General features: G+C 63.4%; 1 protein-coding gene across 2 annotated transcripts; it reads right to left on the bottom strand.

Annotated features, from left to right (window-relative positions):
• Nucleotides 1–3,257: 3,257 nt before the first annotated feature.
• Gpr20 (G protein-coupled receptor 20) lies at nucleotides 3,258–16,427 on the bottom strand. 2 transcript variants are annotated; one of them, XR_007104447.1, is made up of 3 exons: nucleotides 16,241–16,427; nucleotides 7,149–9,240; nucleotides 3,258–6,302 (listed from the first exon to the last, which is right to left on the bottom strand). XR_007104447.1 is itself a non-coding variant. In XM_047521478.1 (2 exons), exon 2 carries the CDS (start codon nucleotides 9,214–9,216, stop codon nucleotides 8,137–8,139), a length of 1,080 nt encoding a protein of 359 aa, XP_047377434.1. In that variant the 5' UTR covers nucleotides 9,217–9,240; nucleotides 16,241–16,427; the 3' UTR covers nucleotides 3,258–8,136. The 2 variants fall into 2 exon arrangements, 1 of the variants encoding a protein (XP_047377434.1); XM_047521478.1 differs by having other exon boundaries at nucleotides 3,258–9,240.
• Between the last annotated feature and the right edge of the window lie 1,024 nt (nucleotides 16,428–17,451).

Raw genomic sequence — 17,451 nt, 5'->3', positions numbered from 1 at the left:
TGCCTGGGCCTGGCTTCAGTGTGGCTTCCTCATGCCCAGCACCCCTCTGGGCGCAGCCTCAGCTCTGGAGGGCTCCTGGATACACTGCCCGAGTCCCGGGCCCCAGCACGCTCTCTAGGGTCCTGGGATGTGCCTCCTGCAGCTGCCAGAAGGGCCTGAGAGGCAAGGGCTCAGTGCACGCTTGGTCAGGAGTCCGAGCTGGAGCTGGGGACCTGCAGGCTGTCTCAAGGCCCGTGGGCACCTGTGGCTGCTTCCTGTCCCTTCAGAGGGCTCTTGGCAAGCGCTTGGCAGAGGCATCCGTGTGAGTCGCTTGGGGGTACAGGGGTAAGAAGCAGAGGAAGAAGGAAGTGCCCGGAAGGTTCTAGGCCATCATGGTGAAGGGGATGAAGAAAGGGTTTCAGATTCTGGTGTGAAGAAACGCGACTCTGGATTCTGGCTGTTTCTGTCCCTATGGTCACCCAGGTCAAGCACAGACCTGGTTGGGGGGCAGGATGGGGGCACTCTGGGAATGGTGGCAGGCTGGTGGCAGGCAGAAGGGGAGGGGAGAGAGGGCTGGTGGGGGAAGCACCCACAGGGGTGGGTCTGGGGAGACCCCTGGCCCAGCCCGGGCCCTGCTCTGGCAGGTCTCCCCTGGAGGGTCTCAGGGCCCAGTGTTCCCACCACAGGAGCTCCCTTGGCTTCTGCAGGAACCTGGGCACTGGGTAGAGCTGGCTGGGTGGGCTGGTGACCACACTGCCCAGGCCGTGCCACCTCTTCAGCTGACCAGGGCGAGGGTAGCATCGCAGCCCAGCTGTCAGACCAGGGTCTGCCAGTCACTTCTCCCTCTCTCCCTGTGGGGGACCCTTCTGCTTGATCGGAGAGGCCAGGGTCCGCCCCCTACCCTTGCGTCTCTCTGTCTGTCTGCCTGATGTGCCCTTGCTGCCTGACTTCAGGGCAGGTGCCAGCACTCTGGGTGGTGATGGTGACTCTGCTGGTTAGGACATCCCAGCACTCGGGCCTGTTTCCTGCCCACACCGTGGCCGGTTGCACTGCCAGGTGGCGTGACTCAGGCGGACATCTGACCCCTCTGGGCTCACAGATGGTAAGAGAGTCTTCTAACCTGGAAGTCACGGATGGCCTCAGGGGCTCCCAGCTCCCTGCAAGTGCAGCCCAAGCTTCTGGGAGGCTTCGCAAGCTCTCAGGCCCTGAGCTGCCCACAGAGCCCGCCGTCTCCGTGCTGCACGGCCTGCGGGAGGGGCTGGCCACTGTCCCAGCCCCACTGCCCCCCGGGGACTTGGCAGAGCATTGACCGCCCCTGGCTGTCCTCATCCTTATGCAGGGGAAGCAATCTTTGCCGGCTTGGGCAGCACAGAGAGGGTGGTGTGAGCCTGCAGAGCGGGGTCACCTCCCTGAGGAGGGACACTGCCAAGCCAGGCATCCTAAGGCCCAGCAAGCTGACCTGCCAGGTGGCCAGCAGGTGGTGGGCATGTGGGTGCCAGTTTTGAATGGGGGGCTGCTTCGACCCACTGCAGCCTCTTCCCTGACTCCCCCCCCCCCCATGCACTCAGTTTGTGGAAGGGGACGTTTTGAGTGTGTCCCCACACTGCAGCAGGAGAAACTGGCCCGGGGGTGCAGGCCTGCCCCGCTGTCACAGGGCCTGGCGGTGAGGGCTTCCCTGACAGTGGGGGAGAGGCCGGTCCTTCCCGGTACACTGCCTGCCCACCTGTCAGGCCAAAGGACTGGTGTGCCTCCGGACCCAGGGAGCTCGTGCCAGGTGGGCTGTGGTCCTCGAGCAGAGGCTGCACATCACTGGGAAGAGGGTGCTCTGCTGCCTGCCGGCCCTTCACGTCCATGGGGCTGGCCTGCTTCTTTCCCAAAGCCGAACCCTCCTCATCCTCACCCTACCCGTGTGGCCCGTTCCTTCTCCGGGAGGCCCCTTGGAGGCGGCCTCCTCCTGGAAGTCCCTCGAAGGCACCCTCAGAAGCAGCTCACCCACCCCCTCATTCAACCCAGGTAAGGGTGCCTGGAACTGGGCGCCTATGAGGACAGCGAGGCATGGCGGCGTGGAGCCCAGCACTGGCCATCACGCTGTCCTGTCTGCTGCCTGCGCTGGGCCCTGCACAGGGTGGCACGCAGTGGCGATGTCCTCACTGGACCCAGGCTCTGAGGGTGAAGGAGCTTGCCCAGCCGCTCAGGTAGGAGGCGAGTGGACACACTCGCCACCGTGCCCTTCTGGCCCCTTCCCAGCCTGCCTAACACCTGGCAGGTGGGCAAACGGAGGGGAAGCTTCTCCAGACCTGGGGCCACAGCTCCTCCTAGCAGCGCCCTTGGGTTGCCTGGTTCTGGGAACTGGTGGTGACAGCTGACTTCACCACTTCCTCCAGGCCAGCAGTGCCACCTGGTGGCCCATGGCTTCCAATGCCTCACACAGCAGCATGCCCAAAGCAGCAGCTGGAGAGCTGGGGCTCCCGAGGTCACAAGCAGCCAGGAACCAGGAATTCTGTACCCCGCCCAGAAAGTGCTCTGTGTGTGTAGATGTCAGGAGAAGGCCAGGGAGGTAGGGTGTGCCCCAGGGAACGAGGGCCAGGGGATCCCTGTCGTGATCACAGTGCACGCGTGCGTGTGTGTGCAGGTGTGTGTGCGTGTGCAGATGTCTTGTGGGGAGAGAGAACTCAAGTTATATTGTCCACAGCGGTTGTAGGGACCAGAGTGAAGGAGCAAGTGACTGCACGTGCTCCCAGGGCAGCCCTGTGCACCATTAGCTCAGAGGAATCGAGACTCGGAGCACTCAACTCCAAGACACTGAGAGGCGTCGCACACACAGGCACACCCTACACACAGCTCACTCACGCAGACACATTCACAGCACACTCACACACAGACACACGCACACATGCGTCCACATACGTGTGCACATGCCCAGACTCATACATAGACACATACAAGCATATAGACTCTCACAGACATGAACCCCACACACAGATCACGTACGTGCACAGGCTGACATACAGATCACACGCATGCATGGGCTCACACACACAGATCACACACGTGCATGGGTTCACACAATCACATGTGCACAGGTTCACACACATTCACACAGATCACACACATACATGGGCTCACACACATCACACACGTGCAAGGGTTCACATACATACACAATCACAAACGTGCATGGGCTCACAATCACACACATGCACAGTCTCACATACACAATCACACATGTGCACAGGTTCACACACATACACACAGATCACACAAAGCATGGGCTCACACACAGTCACACACGTGCACAGGTTCACACACATACACACAGATCACACACATGCATGGGCTCACATGCGCCTGTAGACTGACGTATGAACGCACACGTGCTCTCACACATGTTCTCATTCTCACAACCTCGTCTTAAGGTGCAGTGAGCCAATTATCCTCCCTGGGCAGAAGAGGAAACAGGCTCAGGGAAGACGTGTAGCTGGCTGGGGTTGGAGGAGCTGCCGTGCATGGGCTCACGTACACGTTTACCTACACGTGGACACCTGTCACCCAGCCAGGCCTCTGCTCCTGAGTGCCTGCCCTTGGGTGTGGAGGTCTTGGGGGAATCGTGTGGACGGTGAAGTGTGTGGTCTTCACAGCGAGGCCCTGGGTGCTGCTGCTCTGGGGAGAATGGGCCTCCAGTGGGCACCAGGAGGGTGGTGCCCACCCTGTCCTTGGAGGCCCCCAGGCACACCAGGCTCTGAGAGCCATTGTCCTCCTTCTTGGGACCCTGGGTGACAGGCCAGGCCTGCAGTCCTGTCCACGTGCATTCTGGCGATTTCCCCGACCAGCAGCACTGCAACCTCATCTGGGCAGTAGGTGCTGTGGCAGCTCCTGACTGGTCCCTGGTCTGTGACCTGGGGCGCAGCCCTTACTAGGAGTCTGGGACAGCAGGCTGCACACCTGGGACTCAAATGACACTGACCCGCTAGGAATGTCCTGGGGCCACCATCCTGACTGGTGATTCCACGCAGGGCAGGTGACAGTGCACCTGCCCACTCCCCCAGCTGGGGCCCCAGGAGGCCTGGTGTGGAGGGAGGGGGCCAGAGCCTCAGGCAGGTTGTAAACATGGCCAGTTCTTCCTGTTCAAATCCTCGCTGCTGGCTAGAGTTGGAGGGTCTGAGTGGTGGGCTGGGGGCAGAGGGTGTGGCAGGCCCTGCAGGGCAGAGGTGGCTCCTGTGCCGCCGGGCCTCCACCAGCACCCCCGAGATTGTGTTTGGAGGCTCCGACTCCTGGGGCACCAGCCATCTGGGCTGAGACTCCCACCTCCAGCGGGCCAGGCGAGGCAGGAGGGTCCCAGGTGAGTCACTCAGTGGCGAGGCAGGGTTGGGGGTCTGTCCTCAGTTCCTTCATCCATAAGACGGGTCCTGCTGGGAGGGGCACCATGGCCTCCAGGAGGGCCAGCTGGGAGGGAGCTGGGGCATGAGGAGAGGCGCCCCTGCCGCGGGCAGGAGGGCCAGGAGAAATAGCCCTCACCATGCCTCTGAGCCTCAGTTTTCTTGGGAGCTGGGAGCACAGACCCGGAGGGTGGGCAGGTCTGTGCAGGGACTGACAACCCCAGGGTGGCTTCAGGCATGGGCTCTCTTCACATGTCGCATGGCCTCGCCCACTCCTGCTGCCCAGGAGGGGAGCTGGGGGCTAGAAAGCCTGGCACACAGAGCCCCCCAGGAGTGACCTTGAGTGCCAGGGAGGAGCAGAAGACACCATGGGAGGGACGGGCCAGAGTCTGCAGCCAGGCCTCCTTTGGGTGTCCAGCTCAGACAGAGCCCTGGCCCCGCCTCAGGCGTCCAGGCCTCCAGGAAGCCAGGACGGGCGCCCGAGGTGACATTTCCTGCTATTAATGGCGTTTAATCTAAACAGGCCCTAATATTTACCTCCAGTTGCCTCCGGCCTGGAGGGGCCAGACAGGGAGCTGATGGGGTGGCCTGCTCTTCCCACCCCAGTGCTCCCTGGGCAGAGGCCAGAGAGTGGGCCGCAGGCTGGCAAGTGGGCCCCGTGGGGCCGGGAGAGCCCTCCCCATGCCCCCAAGCCCACGTGTGAAGGGAGCGCGATACCCGCCTCCCGGGGCCAGAGGAGGGAGGACTCCAGCACTCACTGGGCCTGCAGGCCAGGCGCTCCCCCTCGGCCTCCTGACCACACTTCTGGTGGTCTGGAAGGACTCTGTGGGGGGTCTGGCTGCCTGCCCACCTCCCTGTCCCCTTCCTGGACTGGGGATGAGGGTCCACCATTCTGCTGGTCCACAGTACACTCAGGCCCTGTGCTTGGCGCCCCACACCCCTGCCGGCCAGCCTGGGGGCTGAGTCGTGGGCACTGGGGGCAGCAGCCCCAGTTCAGGATCAGGGTGTCTGGGAAAGGGGGCTGTTGACCTCGGATATAAATATACACACCATTCCACATGGCTCTGGCTTTTTGGAAATCTGGAGATGGAGGGAGGACAGGGATGGGGGATGCACGGGCCTCACACCTGGCCTGTGCTGCAGCATCGGGAGCGGGGAGCACACTGAGGTGCCAGGGACCAGACCGGGTCACTGGGGTGGACGCCCGGCCCGGCCCCTGCCCTAGCTACAAGGCAGGGGTGAGGCATGATGACGGGGAGCTGAGGCCTGCCTGTCGGCATTCTGCAAGGGAGGCCATCAGCCCGGGTTCTCAGAGGTGTGAGCACGGCCCCCAAAGCGCCCCTGGCCCTGGGAGACAGGTGGCCCTCCTACCCCAGGCTCTGGCAGTCTGAGAAGCCTTCGAGGCCCCAGGGAATCCAGGTCAAGGGGTGAGCTTTCAGAGTGGGGAAAGGGACTTGGCTCACCCGCCTCAGACACCCCTCCTCCTGGAAGAGATTGTGCCAGAAGCTTTGCAGTCCCTCCACCTCCAAGCAGAGCAGCCGGCTAGCGTCAGTCATTTCCTCTCTAGTGTGAATTAGAGTGCTAACCAGACAGTGAACCAAGATGGGGGACTTGGATGGGGCTGAAAGAGGAGAGAGTGGCAGAAGGGTGGTGGGGCACAAAATGCCGGCAGAGGAGGGGGCACACATGACCAGAGAAGGGGACCACAGTCCACGCGTGAAGTCAAGTGGGGCTGGTGCGTCCCTGGCCCCTCACTGGGCTCCAGGAGGCAGGCTCGGACCCGCCTTTGCCCAGGCTGTCCCCGGCTGAGTGTCCCTCCCACAGCTTTCTGGTTCCCTGTAGCCACGGTCCAGTGAGGTGGTCCTCACAGGGTAGTAGGGAATCGAGGTGGGGCCGTCATGCCCCAGGTCACAGGAGAGCTGCCTGGGCTGGGGCTCCGAGGATTTCCTGGGATGGAGCAAGAGAAGCCAGAGCCCTTGAGTAAACAGAGTCCCGGGCCTCTGACCTGAAGGACTGAGCACGGGGTGAGCACCTGTGTGAGCGGGGCAGCCCAGCGAGTGCCCGCCCTGTGGCTGGCAGCACCGCCCGGCTCCAAGTCTTCCCTCGGGTAGCGCGCCTGTCGGGACCAGCCCTGGGAAAGCCGGAGTCCTGTCCAAGCCTCCTGCCTGAGGCTGCGTCAGGGCTCCTGGGCTGCCAGCTACCTCCTGCCTGAGAGCCAGGCCCCCTGGCCTTTTGGAACTCTGGTCCTGGTGAGCTGTGGCTGCTGAGTGCCCTGGAGCCGGGGCAGGAGCAGCTCCCGGCAAAGGGCCTGCCCCGTGAGGGTGGTGGGATGATGGTCAGGATGACAGTGGCTGATGCCGCGGCTTCGTGGGCACGGGGCCAGGAAGAAGCCCCTGACGGGGGTCCCAGCACCCCTGCTGGGCATGCCCCTGGTGCCGGGGCTCCAATCTGGCCAGCTGGAGGCTACGGGCCCACCTCCCCCACCCCAGTGGCCCATGATGTCCTGGAGCCAGAGGCCCACAGGGCTCCAGGGACCACGCTGGCCCTGCTTCTCCGGGTACCCCCTCTGCAGTCTTGGCAAAGCCCTTTCCCTCTGAGCCTCAGTTTCCCTGTCTGTAAAGTTGGGGTGTAAATGGCCTTCCGATCTCCTGTCCACACCCTCTCCAGGGCCTGAGCGTGGACAATGACAAGATGGGGGCTTTGGCTCCCCTGCCTGCCCCCGGTCGCAGATGCACAGGCCACAGGGGACTTTCTTACAGGACAGGGCGCGAGCTGGGCCTGATCCCACCTCACCTGCTCAGTGGTCCTGGCCAAGTTCCAGGGCAGGGACGCTCCACAGGCCCCTTCCCATGTACGGTCTGAAAAGGGCCCCAGAAGCCTGGGCACGGGCCAGAAAGCACGTGGGAAGTGATCCGGGTTCTAGCTTGGAGGTGATCAGAGGTCCAAGCCAGAGAGCTGCCTCTCCTGTGTGGACGGCGTGGGGGACACAGCTGGGTCAGGGCGGCCAGGCCTGAGCTCTGTGGCTCCAGAGGGGAGAAAAGCCCTGTGGCCCTCGGCCGGCAGGCTGTGTTCCCGTGGTCCACAGGATGGGTCTGGGCCCCGACGCCCTCCAGGGACAGTCTTGGAGGGTCTGAGCAGCACCCCTGGAGGAGGAGCAGGCCTCCGCAGCTGACTCGGACCAGCCGTGCTGCTGGTGCACACCACTCGCCCTTGGAGATGCCTCTCCTGTGCAGGCTCGAGGCTCAGCGGAGGTCGAGGCCCTGGGGGGTCACGCTGTCTTCTGTGCAGTTCGTGGAGGCCTCAGGTGGGGGCCTTACAGAGATGCCCCCCAAGCCCAGGGCCGTGTGACATTGATGTCCCTACGTCTTCCCCGTCCTTGTTCTGCCACCTGTGTGTGTGTGCAGGCCTCTTGGGGCTTTTCTAACCCTCCTGGGAATCCACAGGACCTAACTGATCTCTGTGTCTTTTCCCGAGGAGCTCCTTCCGTGGACAAATGGCCGAGCGAGCAGCATTTCCAGCCAGCCTTCTGGGCTTTCAGCGGATGCGGCAGACCCCGGGGAAGGGAAGTGATCGGCACTCGGACCATGGCACTCCATCTGGAGCCCATGCAGACACTGCTAATCAACCACAGCACAGTGGCCTTAGAATCTCAATGCAGCACCCGGGGTAGCCATCTCCAGTCCATCCAGACGAGACCAATTTGCTTCCCCGGCCCAGCGGGTGTCTGGGCTGGTCACCTGGCCGAACGCTGACCTTTGGCCCCTGGCGGAGTGCTGCTGACCTAAGGCTCAGGCCCATTGGTGAGGGCCTGGGTGAGCACAGGAGGGCCAGCTTGGAGGAGGGGCTGGGGGCGCAAGCCCTTGGCGCCCTCGTGCATGCTGACCGCATCGCCGCCACTGGGCTCGCACTCTGCTGCGCGCCCATGGAAGAGGCCACGGACGGTGGCCTGGAAGCCACTGGTGACGAAGCAGTAGACGATGGGGTCCATGCAGCTGTTGAGGCTGCTGAGGGCCACGGCCACGTGGTAGGCCACGAGGCTCGTGTGGCGTGGCATGCTGGGCCACAGTGCCACGGCCACCTGGCGGGCGTGGAAGGGCGTGAAGCAGACGAGGAAGATGACCAGCACCGTGAGCAGCAGCTGCATGGCCCGCAGGCGGCGCTGCCGGCCCTGGCGCAGCAGGCCGGGCCGCGAGAGTGCGCACACGATGCGGCCCGTGAACACGCTGATGACCAGCAGCGGCATCAGGAACTCCAGCACGGTCAGCGCGAGCACGCGGCAGCAGGGCCGCCCGCCGGCTGCCACGCCCAGCACCGACAGGGTCACCGCGCCCGCAGCCAGCCAGACGAAGGCGCACACGGCCCTGGCACAGGCAGGCTGGCGCCAGCGGCGGGAGCCCTCAGGCTGCACGATGGCCAGGTAGCGGTCCACGCAGATGCAGGTGAGGAAGAGGATGGAGCAGTGCATGTTGAGGAAGTAGCCCAGGACGTGCGGGAAGGCACAGCGCAGGCAGCCCCGGGCGCCGTAGAAGACCGCGAAGCGCGTGGGCAGGGACAGGCCCACCAGCAGGTCGGTCACCGCCAGGTTGATGGTGTAGATGACTGATGGCGTCTTGGCCCTGGTGCGGCAGCAGAAGACGTACAAGGCCAGTCCGTTGAGCACCAGCCCCGCCAGGAAGATGGCCCCGTGCACCGCCATCAGCGCCAGCCACAGGCCCGGGAAGGCTGTGTGCAGCTCCTCGTCCAGCAGGGCGAACAGGTGGAACAGAGACGTCTCTGGCACGCTGCCGTTGACCCACGCTACCGTCACGGTGGCGTTGGGGGCTGCCAAGGCCCAGGGCCCTGCCGCAGACACAGAGGGCATGGCGGTGGCTAGCAGGCCCCGGCCCTGAAGCAAGGAGAAGGGGTTACCTGCAGCTCCAGCCTGGTACCCCACTCCGCTTGAGGCTGGGACCTCGCCTGGTCTGTCCACTGTGTCCCCCCTACAATCTTGCCCAGCCCTGCCTGAGATCCCTGCTCTCTGCGCCACTCAGACCTGACACTTGCAGTGTGGAACTTCAGCAAAATGCTAAGCTTCCTAAGACTGCTCTCGCTCGGCAGGCAAACACACATTCCCCACAGGACTGTCCTCAGGCTAGAGAGAGAAAACAAGGGGAAGGTGACAGGCTCGAGATGTGGTTTCAGGGCCTGGTTCCAATCTGGCTCTTCTACTTTCCTGCTGTGCATCCTTGGGCAAGTCACTGAACCATTCTGTGCCCTATTTCCTAATCTATACTATTGGAATTTGGCTATTGCTGGGAGGGTTAACTGAGCTGATCGAATCAGGGCACAGCCGCACCCAGCACACGTCATGGCTGATAAACTCGTTCTGCTGGGATGGAGCCCTGCCGGCGAGCTGCTTGCCCCGACCCTGTCCCCAGACCTGCTGTCACAGCCCCATCCTCCCGGCCACCCCGCTCTTCTCACCTCCACCAGGTCAGCTCCAGGTCAACACGCTGGGGACGGGTGCTCAGCAGAGTGGATGGGCTGGGAGCTGGCCCCCGTCCTCTGTGGGCTCTGAGGGCAGGGCACACTTACTCTTCGACTGTGGGGCGGCTGGTTGGCGCGGGAGCCTGGAGCCAGGTCCCAGCAGCCACCAGGAGGCTGGGTCCAGCGCACGCTGTGCTCCGGGCAGGGGGCTGGGCCGAGCTGCCCCTCTGTTTACGTTCCTGCCGAGCAGTGTTTAACTGGGCCCTGATTTATCCCTTTATTTATAAAGCAAGGGTTAATGGAGCCTGCCCCCACCCCAGGCTGGGCTGACCCTCCAAATAAGGACATTTCTGTCTTTTTCAGGAGAGAGGAGAAGCCTCTGGGGAGAGGCTGGGAGGCGGGGTGGGCACCCAGACATTCTTGGTGCGCAGGGTCCCCCGTGGGGTCAGGAAGACCCTCCCCATTCCCTTCTGGGGGCCATCTGCTGTAAACAGCATGGCACTGCCCCGCCCAGCAACTGGCTGTGTGGCCTTGGGTAGCAGGCTCCCTCTGGCCATCCCATTCCATCCTGCTGAGGGGAGACACTGAGTCCTGCTGCCCAGGGAACCGGGGGACTGTGCCTGGCCTAGCAGGGTGGGTGCAGTGAAGGAACCCTGGCTTCCCAAGGGTCAGGTCTGGTGGCCCCACCTCCATCCTCAGCTCAGAGAGGTTGGTGCCTGCCTGAGGTCACCCAGCATGCCCTCTGCCTCTGGGACCCCTGTCCGGGACCCCTGCCCTGAGGCTGCTAGGGGAAGTCAAGTGCTGCCCAGGCCTGAACCTGGCCCCCTGCCAGCCCAACACTCAGGGGCCAGGCTGCAGTGTCCTCTAGGTGGGCTCTCTATCAGCCCCTCCCAGGCAGGCCGACGTGGGTGATAAATGGATTGCTCTTGCACCAGCCCTGGGGGCGCCAAGGGGCAGGAGCCAGGGTGGTGCTCGGAGGGCCCGAGGGGGAGCGGGGGCTGGAACCTATGCCCTCCTGGAGGCAGGGAGAGCCAGAGGGCTCCAGGAGGCAGAGGAACCTCATCCTGCACTGGCGAGGCCCCGGAAAGAGGGACCTGAGGAGACGCCCAGACCGCTGGGGTCTGTCGCAGAGTGGCTTTCCACTTTGTCAGCCCTGGCGCGTCTGAGTGTCACAGCCAAAGACAAATAATAAACATTACGAAATGTTTCCTCTGGGAGCTGGCCACAGGGGTCCTGCCCTCCCAGGAAACTCCCCAGGGCCAGCCTTGCGTGCTCACCAGCTACTGTGGTGCTGGGGACACGGACCAGGGCAGTGGGAACTCTGGGGCCTTCAGAGTCCAGGATGGATGGGACCTCAGAATACCCCAGAGGCTAGACAGGTGAGGAGAGCAGGGTTCTCTGCTCTGAAAGTCTGAGCCCTGATCTCAAACAAAGCTGAGTCCTGATCCTGGTTACACACTTGTCCCCAATCCTAGTAACACAATAAATCTCGATCCTTGTCATGGCCTGAGACCTGATCCATGTCACATGCTGAGTCCTGATCCTGGTCACATGCAGATCCCCAATCCCAGTAACACAGTGAGCCTCAATCCCTGTCATATTCCGAACCCCAGCCTAGGACGTGCATTGAACCCAACTCTGGTCTCACACTGACCCCAGGTCCTGTTGCACTCTTAGACTTAATCCAGGTCACATGTGGAGCCTTAGTGCCAGTCACACTCTGAGTCCTGGGCCTGGCCACAGCCTGGGTCCCATCCTGCCATCCTTCTTCTCTGCCTCCCTTTCCACAGTGACTAAAGTCCTGATTTTAATTATTAAATGACCACTCTCTGGAGCTTCTACTCACAACCCTTTCTGTTTTGGAGGACGAGGAACTCAAATGTGTGCCCAGGTCCCCTCGTTTGCCATGACAGTGGCCCCAGTGAACACTTCAGAAGGAAGTCTAGGCCCTTGGGGGTCAGCCTGGTCTCCCTGCCCAGGCAGAGGGGAGGCAGAGAGGTCTGGGGGAGATGATCCCATCCCCTGTCCCCTTCCTGGCAGGTGCTCTGGTACAGTCCACAGCAGAGCAGACTCTATGGCCTGGAAGAGCTGGCTGGAGCCCAGTGGGCAGGGCTTGTGTGGCATGTTTGCAGTGCTGGGCATGGTGCTGGCGCTCCGGGCCTGGAGTCTGCGTCAGGGCTGCAAAACTTCACATTCACCACTGGTCCAGGCCTGCTTTGCCTGCCTACACCTGGACACTTCCCTGGGGTGGGCAGAGGGCAGACCCAAGGAGATGGAGCCTGCTCTCTGTGGTCAGAGTCAGATGGGAGGACAGAGTGGGGGAGGTTGGAGTCCGGCTCTGGCCCGGACTGCCCCGCCAAGCCTGGCTCCCTCTCTGAAAACAATGTGTCCTAGAGTCTCTGAGCCTCAGTTTCCTCATGTGAAAGTGGGAGGCATAGACTCTTCCATGAGGCTTGCTGCACCAGCATGACATCAAGCATGCAGTAGGTGCTCAAAAGTGGGAAACGGGGCCATGAGGAGACAAGCTTGCTCCTGAGGGAACAGAGGGCCCTGAGGCATGTCCTGCTACCAGCCTGAGCAGGGGCCTGGACTGGACCTGCTTAGCAGGAGGGTGCCTTCTGCCAGACAGACCCTGCCAGCCTCCCTCCTGGGCTCCTGGTGTTGCTCCCCGCCTCTGCCGGCCTCCAAGACCTGAGACCAGGACTCTCAGGGCTGGGGTGCCCCCACACTCATGGCGTCTGCCTGAGGGAGGCATGGAGGGCCCGCGCTCCGCAGGCCCTCCCCTCCAGGCCTCTGCTGGCTCCCGCATCCCGCCACACTCTGTTCACCCTCAGGACTCGCTCTGGGCTCGCCTTCTCGCTCCTCTCTGGGCCCCTGGTGCCTCTCCCTGAGTCCCCTCCCCGCAGGGCAGTCCCTGCACTGCTGGGTGCCATGCTCCCCGTCAGACTGCTGCATCTTGGGGGAGCAGCCCAGGGCGGATGTGGCACCCCGAGCCAGCCCCACGGAGGATGGCAGGGGAGCTGCTCTCACCATGGCTTTCAGTGCCTTCCTGGAGGCCAGCGGTGCCCACCAAGGGTGCCGTGGGGGCTGGCTTTGGCTCCACCTTACCACTCACCAGCCCAGCAAGGAAGCCCAGGACAGTCATCGGCTGGCCGCTGGGTCCTGCTGACGTTAGCTCCCCAGTTCCCCCTGCTGCCTTGGTGGCAGTGCTCTCTGGTTTAAGCCAGCTCCACCCGTCCCCACCTGAGGCCTGGACAAGCTACTCCACCCCGGGAGCCTCACTTCCCTCACCCGTGACCTTAGGGACCCTGTCTGCTGAGCGTGTGAAGGAAATCCGGCAGTGACCGAGGTGTCGGATGACGGGAGACTCCCTGTGGACCCTCCTGGGAGGAAGGCTCCATTCCAGAAACGCCCACAGGTGGGAGAGTGGGGCCACCCGGATGCTCAGCACAGGATTTCTCAGAGCCTTCGCGAAACTTGCGACTCTGGGAATTTCCCAGAGAGGAGAAGGATGACTTTCCACCAAGTCATTTGATCCTGTCCCCACCCCTGGGGCTCCCACCCCATCCAGCCTGAGGGCCACAACAGTGCCCACACCCCAAGGGTATGCAGCTGCTGTCCCACTGGCTGAGCATCTGCTGTGAGCAGGGCAGTGGAGGCAGGGCTCCCGCCCAGGGACACTGCCTGGGAAGCAGGTGGGGTGTCTCTCCAACCCGCCTCCTTGGCAGGAGGGCAGGGAGGGCAGGTCCTGACTACTCTCTGGGCTCCTCTCAGGTCCACCCCATTGTCTCTCCTCTGCCTGCTGCATGTGGGGCTCGGTAAAAGGTGGCCTGCAGCTTGCGCACCAGGGCAGGGGAGGGCAGGCCTGGAGAACGGGTGTGGACTCTTCCCACCAAGCGTCCAGGCTGCACCGGGAAGAACCGGAGCCCCAGAGAAGTGAGCAGCATGCCCGGGTCACCCAGCAAGGACCTGGTAGACCTGGGGATCGGGCCCAAGCTGGGCAGGACCCGGCACAGGCAGCAGAGGTCTGCACGTGGTGTCTCTGTGCCAGGCACGTCCACGGGTCTGTGTGGGCTCCAGCCTGTGCCCCCAGTGAGCGACACTTGTGTCCTTCTGTGGCCGGAATAGCCATTATTGGGAACGTGTGCTGCAGAACCACAGGCCACTGTTTTCAAGGGTTTGGGCAGCCAGGACCCACCGAGTCCTCCAAAATGGACCACATGCCCCAGGTCACCCAGATGGTCTCAGCTGGCTCAGCCAGGGCTCCCCCACCCAGCTCAGGGAGAGGATGAAGCACCGCAGAGGAGTCCACCCTGGCTGACTACCTCGAGGGCCACCAGCAGACAGTCCCTCCCCTGGGACTCTGGCTTGGATGGAACTCCCTTGTGTTCCTGGGGGAGGGGAGGACACTGGCCATCTGCAGGTCCTGCAGGCTCCCAAGCCAGTGCCTCCCTGTCACCTGGTTCATTGTTCTAGCCTGGGTAGCAGCAGCTATAGCAGCCCAACATGCGCCCCCAACCCATCCCCCCCTCCGGGGCTGCTGAGACAATCCATGGTGTGCACCTGCACCACCTGCCCAGCTCTTCTGCCTGAAGAACCTGAGCCTGGCACCTCTGGCCCTCACACTGCCTGATGTGCTGTTCCCTCTGCCTGGGTCATCTGGTACAGGCACAGCCCTCCCTGAAACCCTCTAACCTCCTGGTGCCCCGTCAGCCCCCACCCCGGGGGATCTAATCCCATGGTGTGCGGAGCTGATATGATCCCTTCCACGGTCCCACTGATGCCTCCTATGATATCCCCAAGTGGGTGTGATTGGTCCCGTTTTGGCTATGCAGAAACCAAGATAGGGAGGGGTTAAGTCCTCTGTCCAGGGTCACCCAAGCAGGGGTGGGGCTGGGTGTTGTCTGCTGCTGGGACCCAGCTCAGCTCAGCTCATGCCCGAGATCCTGCTGTGCAGAGGGGCTGGGCAGACACTAGCCCAGGCTGGGTACCCAGGGCTGGGCCAGGGAACAGCTAGGACCGTGTGTTTGGTGACATCAGACCTGGGCTTGAACCTTAGCACTCTGAGGGCACAAAGGAGCCCCAGGCAGACCCAGCCCCTCCTGACAGAGCACATGGTGGGGGCAGGGAGGCAGCGTAGCCTCAGGAGGGCCTGAGAGCACAGTGCTTCAGAGAGAGCGCAGAGGTGGGAGCTCGCTTCTGAGCTGGGCCTGTGCGGGGCCCAGGGGTCAGCTCTGCCTGGACTTAGGGTGACCGTGAGCACTACTGGGCACCCTTCAGACCTACGCTATCTCCTGGGGATCCTTCCTGGGCTCCCGAATCCCGCACACCCGTGCTGGTCCTCAGGGCTGCAGCAGGGTAGCTGCTGAACCAAGAAGTGTGTGAATTAGAAAGGACACAGGCCTCTGGACACAGACACCCACCACTCCCCTAGGTTACCCAGGACAGAATGGGGCCCCAGGCTTCCTGCCGAACACTGCCACAGCCCCTGCCTTTGCTGAGGGTCCTGTTCTGCTAGGCTCAGAGAAGGGCAGTTACTTGCCTATGGCCACAAAGGCGGGAGAGGAGAGGGGAGGAGAGCCCCAGACAACCCAGTGTCGGGGACAGAAAGTGAGGATGAGAGGGCAGGTCCAGTCTCCTGCCCAGGGCCATGCACTGCCACCACCAGCCTTCTGTCCCAGCCCTGCAAAGGTCGCCCAGCTGCACCATGTCTGCCCCGCCAGGCACCCTGGCTGTTGTCCAGTTCCCATCCCGCCTGCCCCCCTGGGGACCCTGCTCCTGCTGACTTCTCACAGGGAGAGCCGGCTGGGCAGTGCCAGCTCTGCGGTCCATGCTAGCAGATGAGCCCCTACTGGGCCTCGGTTTCCCCATTCCTAGACGGGGAGGAGAAGGGCCGAGCAGGAGCAGAGACCCTGAGCCGGAAGAACAGGGCTGACTGCGGGGGCCTGGGAACCTGTCCTCCTAGCCCTCCACCCTAGCCTTGCCCCAGCTGGGAGCCGGGTGACTGTGGCCCCAAGCTTGCTAAGTGCCTCTGGGGTTCCCTGATCCCTTTGCAGGCTCAGCCTCTGGCCAGCCCACTGCCTTGAGGGTGGGGAAACCGGGCCCAGCTTGGGCTTCCCCGGCAGATGTCCAGTGTGTCACTGAATGAATAAATGAACGTGGGGAGGACCTCCGGGGCGCGGGCACCCCGCAGCAGGGAAGAGCACTGCTCGTGCTGGGCGGGCGGGTGCCTCTGCACACCCCTCTCGCCTGGCCAGCTCCTGCCTGCCCTCGTCCTGGGGGCCTCAGTTTCCCCCCTGCCAGGACTCTGTCCCGTCCCCGGGCTGCCTGCCTGGCGGGGCAGTGAGGGCCCCGGGGCTCTGCTGGAGCCTCCTGCCCGGGGCGCTGGGGAGCGCCGACGCCCGCCCGCAGGGACTCACCGTGCCTTCGCCGGGGCTGGAGACTGAGCGGCTCGGCCTCCGCTGGTGTGTGATCGCTCGGCAGCGGACCGCCCGGTCGGCGCCCTCCTGGGACCTGACGTCAGGCCTGCTCCCGCCGCTTTTGGGCAAAGGCGGCGGGAGGGGGGGAGGGGGCGGGGGGGCGGGGCGTCTCCTTCCCCACCCCGCGGCCGGCCGGGAGGACCCGCCAGGACCCGCCAGGACCCAGGAGAGGGCCTGTGGGGCCGCGGCCCAGCGACCCTCTGGAGCTACAGGGTTAAACTGAGGCACGGAGGGAGGCGCTGTCCCAGGGCTGCAGGGGCTGGAGGTGGGACTGGCACTCCTGCCCGCGGGCGCTGAGCCTCCGTGTGTTCCCATTCACGATGTGTTGGTCGCTGGTCTTGGGCTGGGTGCGTGGGTGCCTGGGCAACAGAGGCCCCCTGGAGTGCACACTGGGGGAGGGTGATGGAGCTGTCCAACACACCATCTCAGCAGCCCCCATGTGCACAGGGTGGGTTTGATCTTGTGGGCAGCTGAGAGCCATTGAAGGTTCTGGAGAGGAGGTGCCATGGCTCTGGAGGTGTCTTCCTGCCTCCAGGCTCCCCCCTATTGCTGGGAAAAGCCCACGGCTACCCCTGTTCCTTGTCTTGCACCTGCCTTGTGTTGAAACTGTCCCAGACGGGAACACTGAGGCCCAGGGAGGTGCAGGAGCCTCTGGCCCACCTGTGCTGCTCTCCCTGGACCAGGACCAGCTCCTGGCTGGCAAGGCAGGGCTTGAGGGGTCCTGCTGGGTTTGCAGGGCCTGGGCACAAGGCTCAAAGTCATTTCGGTGGGGGAGGGGGCGTGGAGGCTGAGCCAGCAGGGTTCACGTTTCACGAATGGGTGAGGGCTCTGAGTCACAGGGGGCTGGCCAGGCCTCACGGCCACCTTCAGCCTCGTCTCACAGAAATCTCAGGGTCCCCAAACCCACCAGAGGATGCCTGGGAGGGGCGACAGCATGGGGTGGCCTCCAGTACCCCTTCCTGGGAGAAGGGTCTCCCAAGACCTAGGACTTCTGGGGTGAAGCCAGGAGGCTGGGGTCCCGAGGGTCAGACTGACCCCTTAGCCCTCACAGGAGACAGGAACAGGGACAGTGTCCCCCTGTCACCTTCACCAAGCTGTGGTTCAGACCAGGCTATCTCTAGTTGGGTCAGAGGTTAGACAGTGCCTGGGCC

This window comes from Sciurus carolinensis, chromosome 1 (genome assembly GCF_902686445.1).
Source record: "Sciurus carolinensis chromosome 1, mSciCar1.2, whole genome shotgun sequence".
NCBI lineage: Eukaryota > Metazoa > Chordata > Mammalia > Rodentia > Sciuridae > Sciurus > Sciurus carolinensis.
This window is presented reverse-complemented; position numbering and strand designations above follow the sequence as displayed.

Bases quoted from the DNA above. Each gene is read 5' to 3' on its own strand.
- Gpr20 (XM_047521478.1), bottom strand. From the start codon at position 9,216: ATGCCCTCTGTGTCTGCGGCAGGGCCCTGGGCCTTGGCAGCCCCCAAC.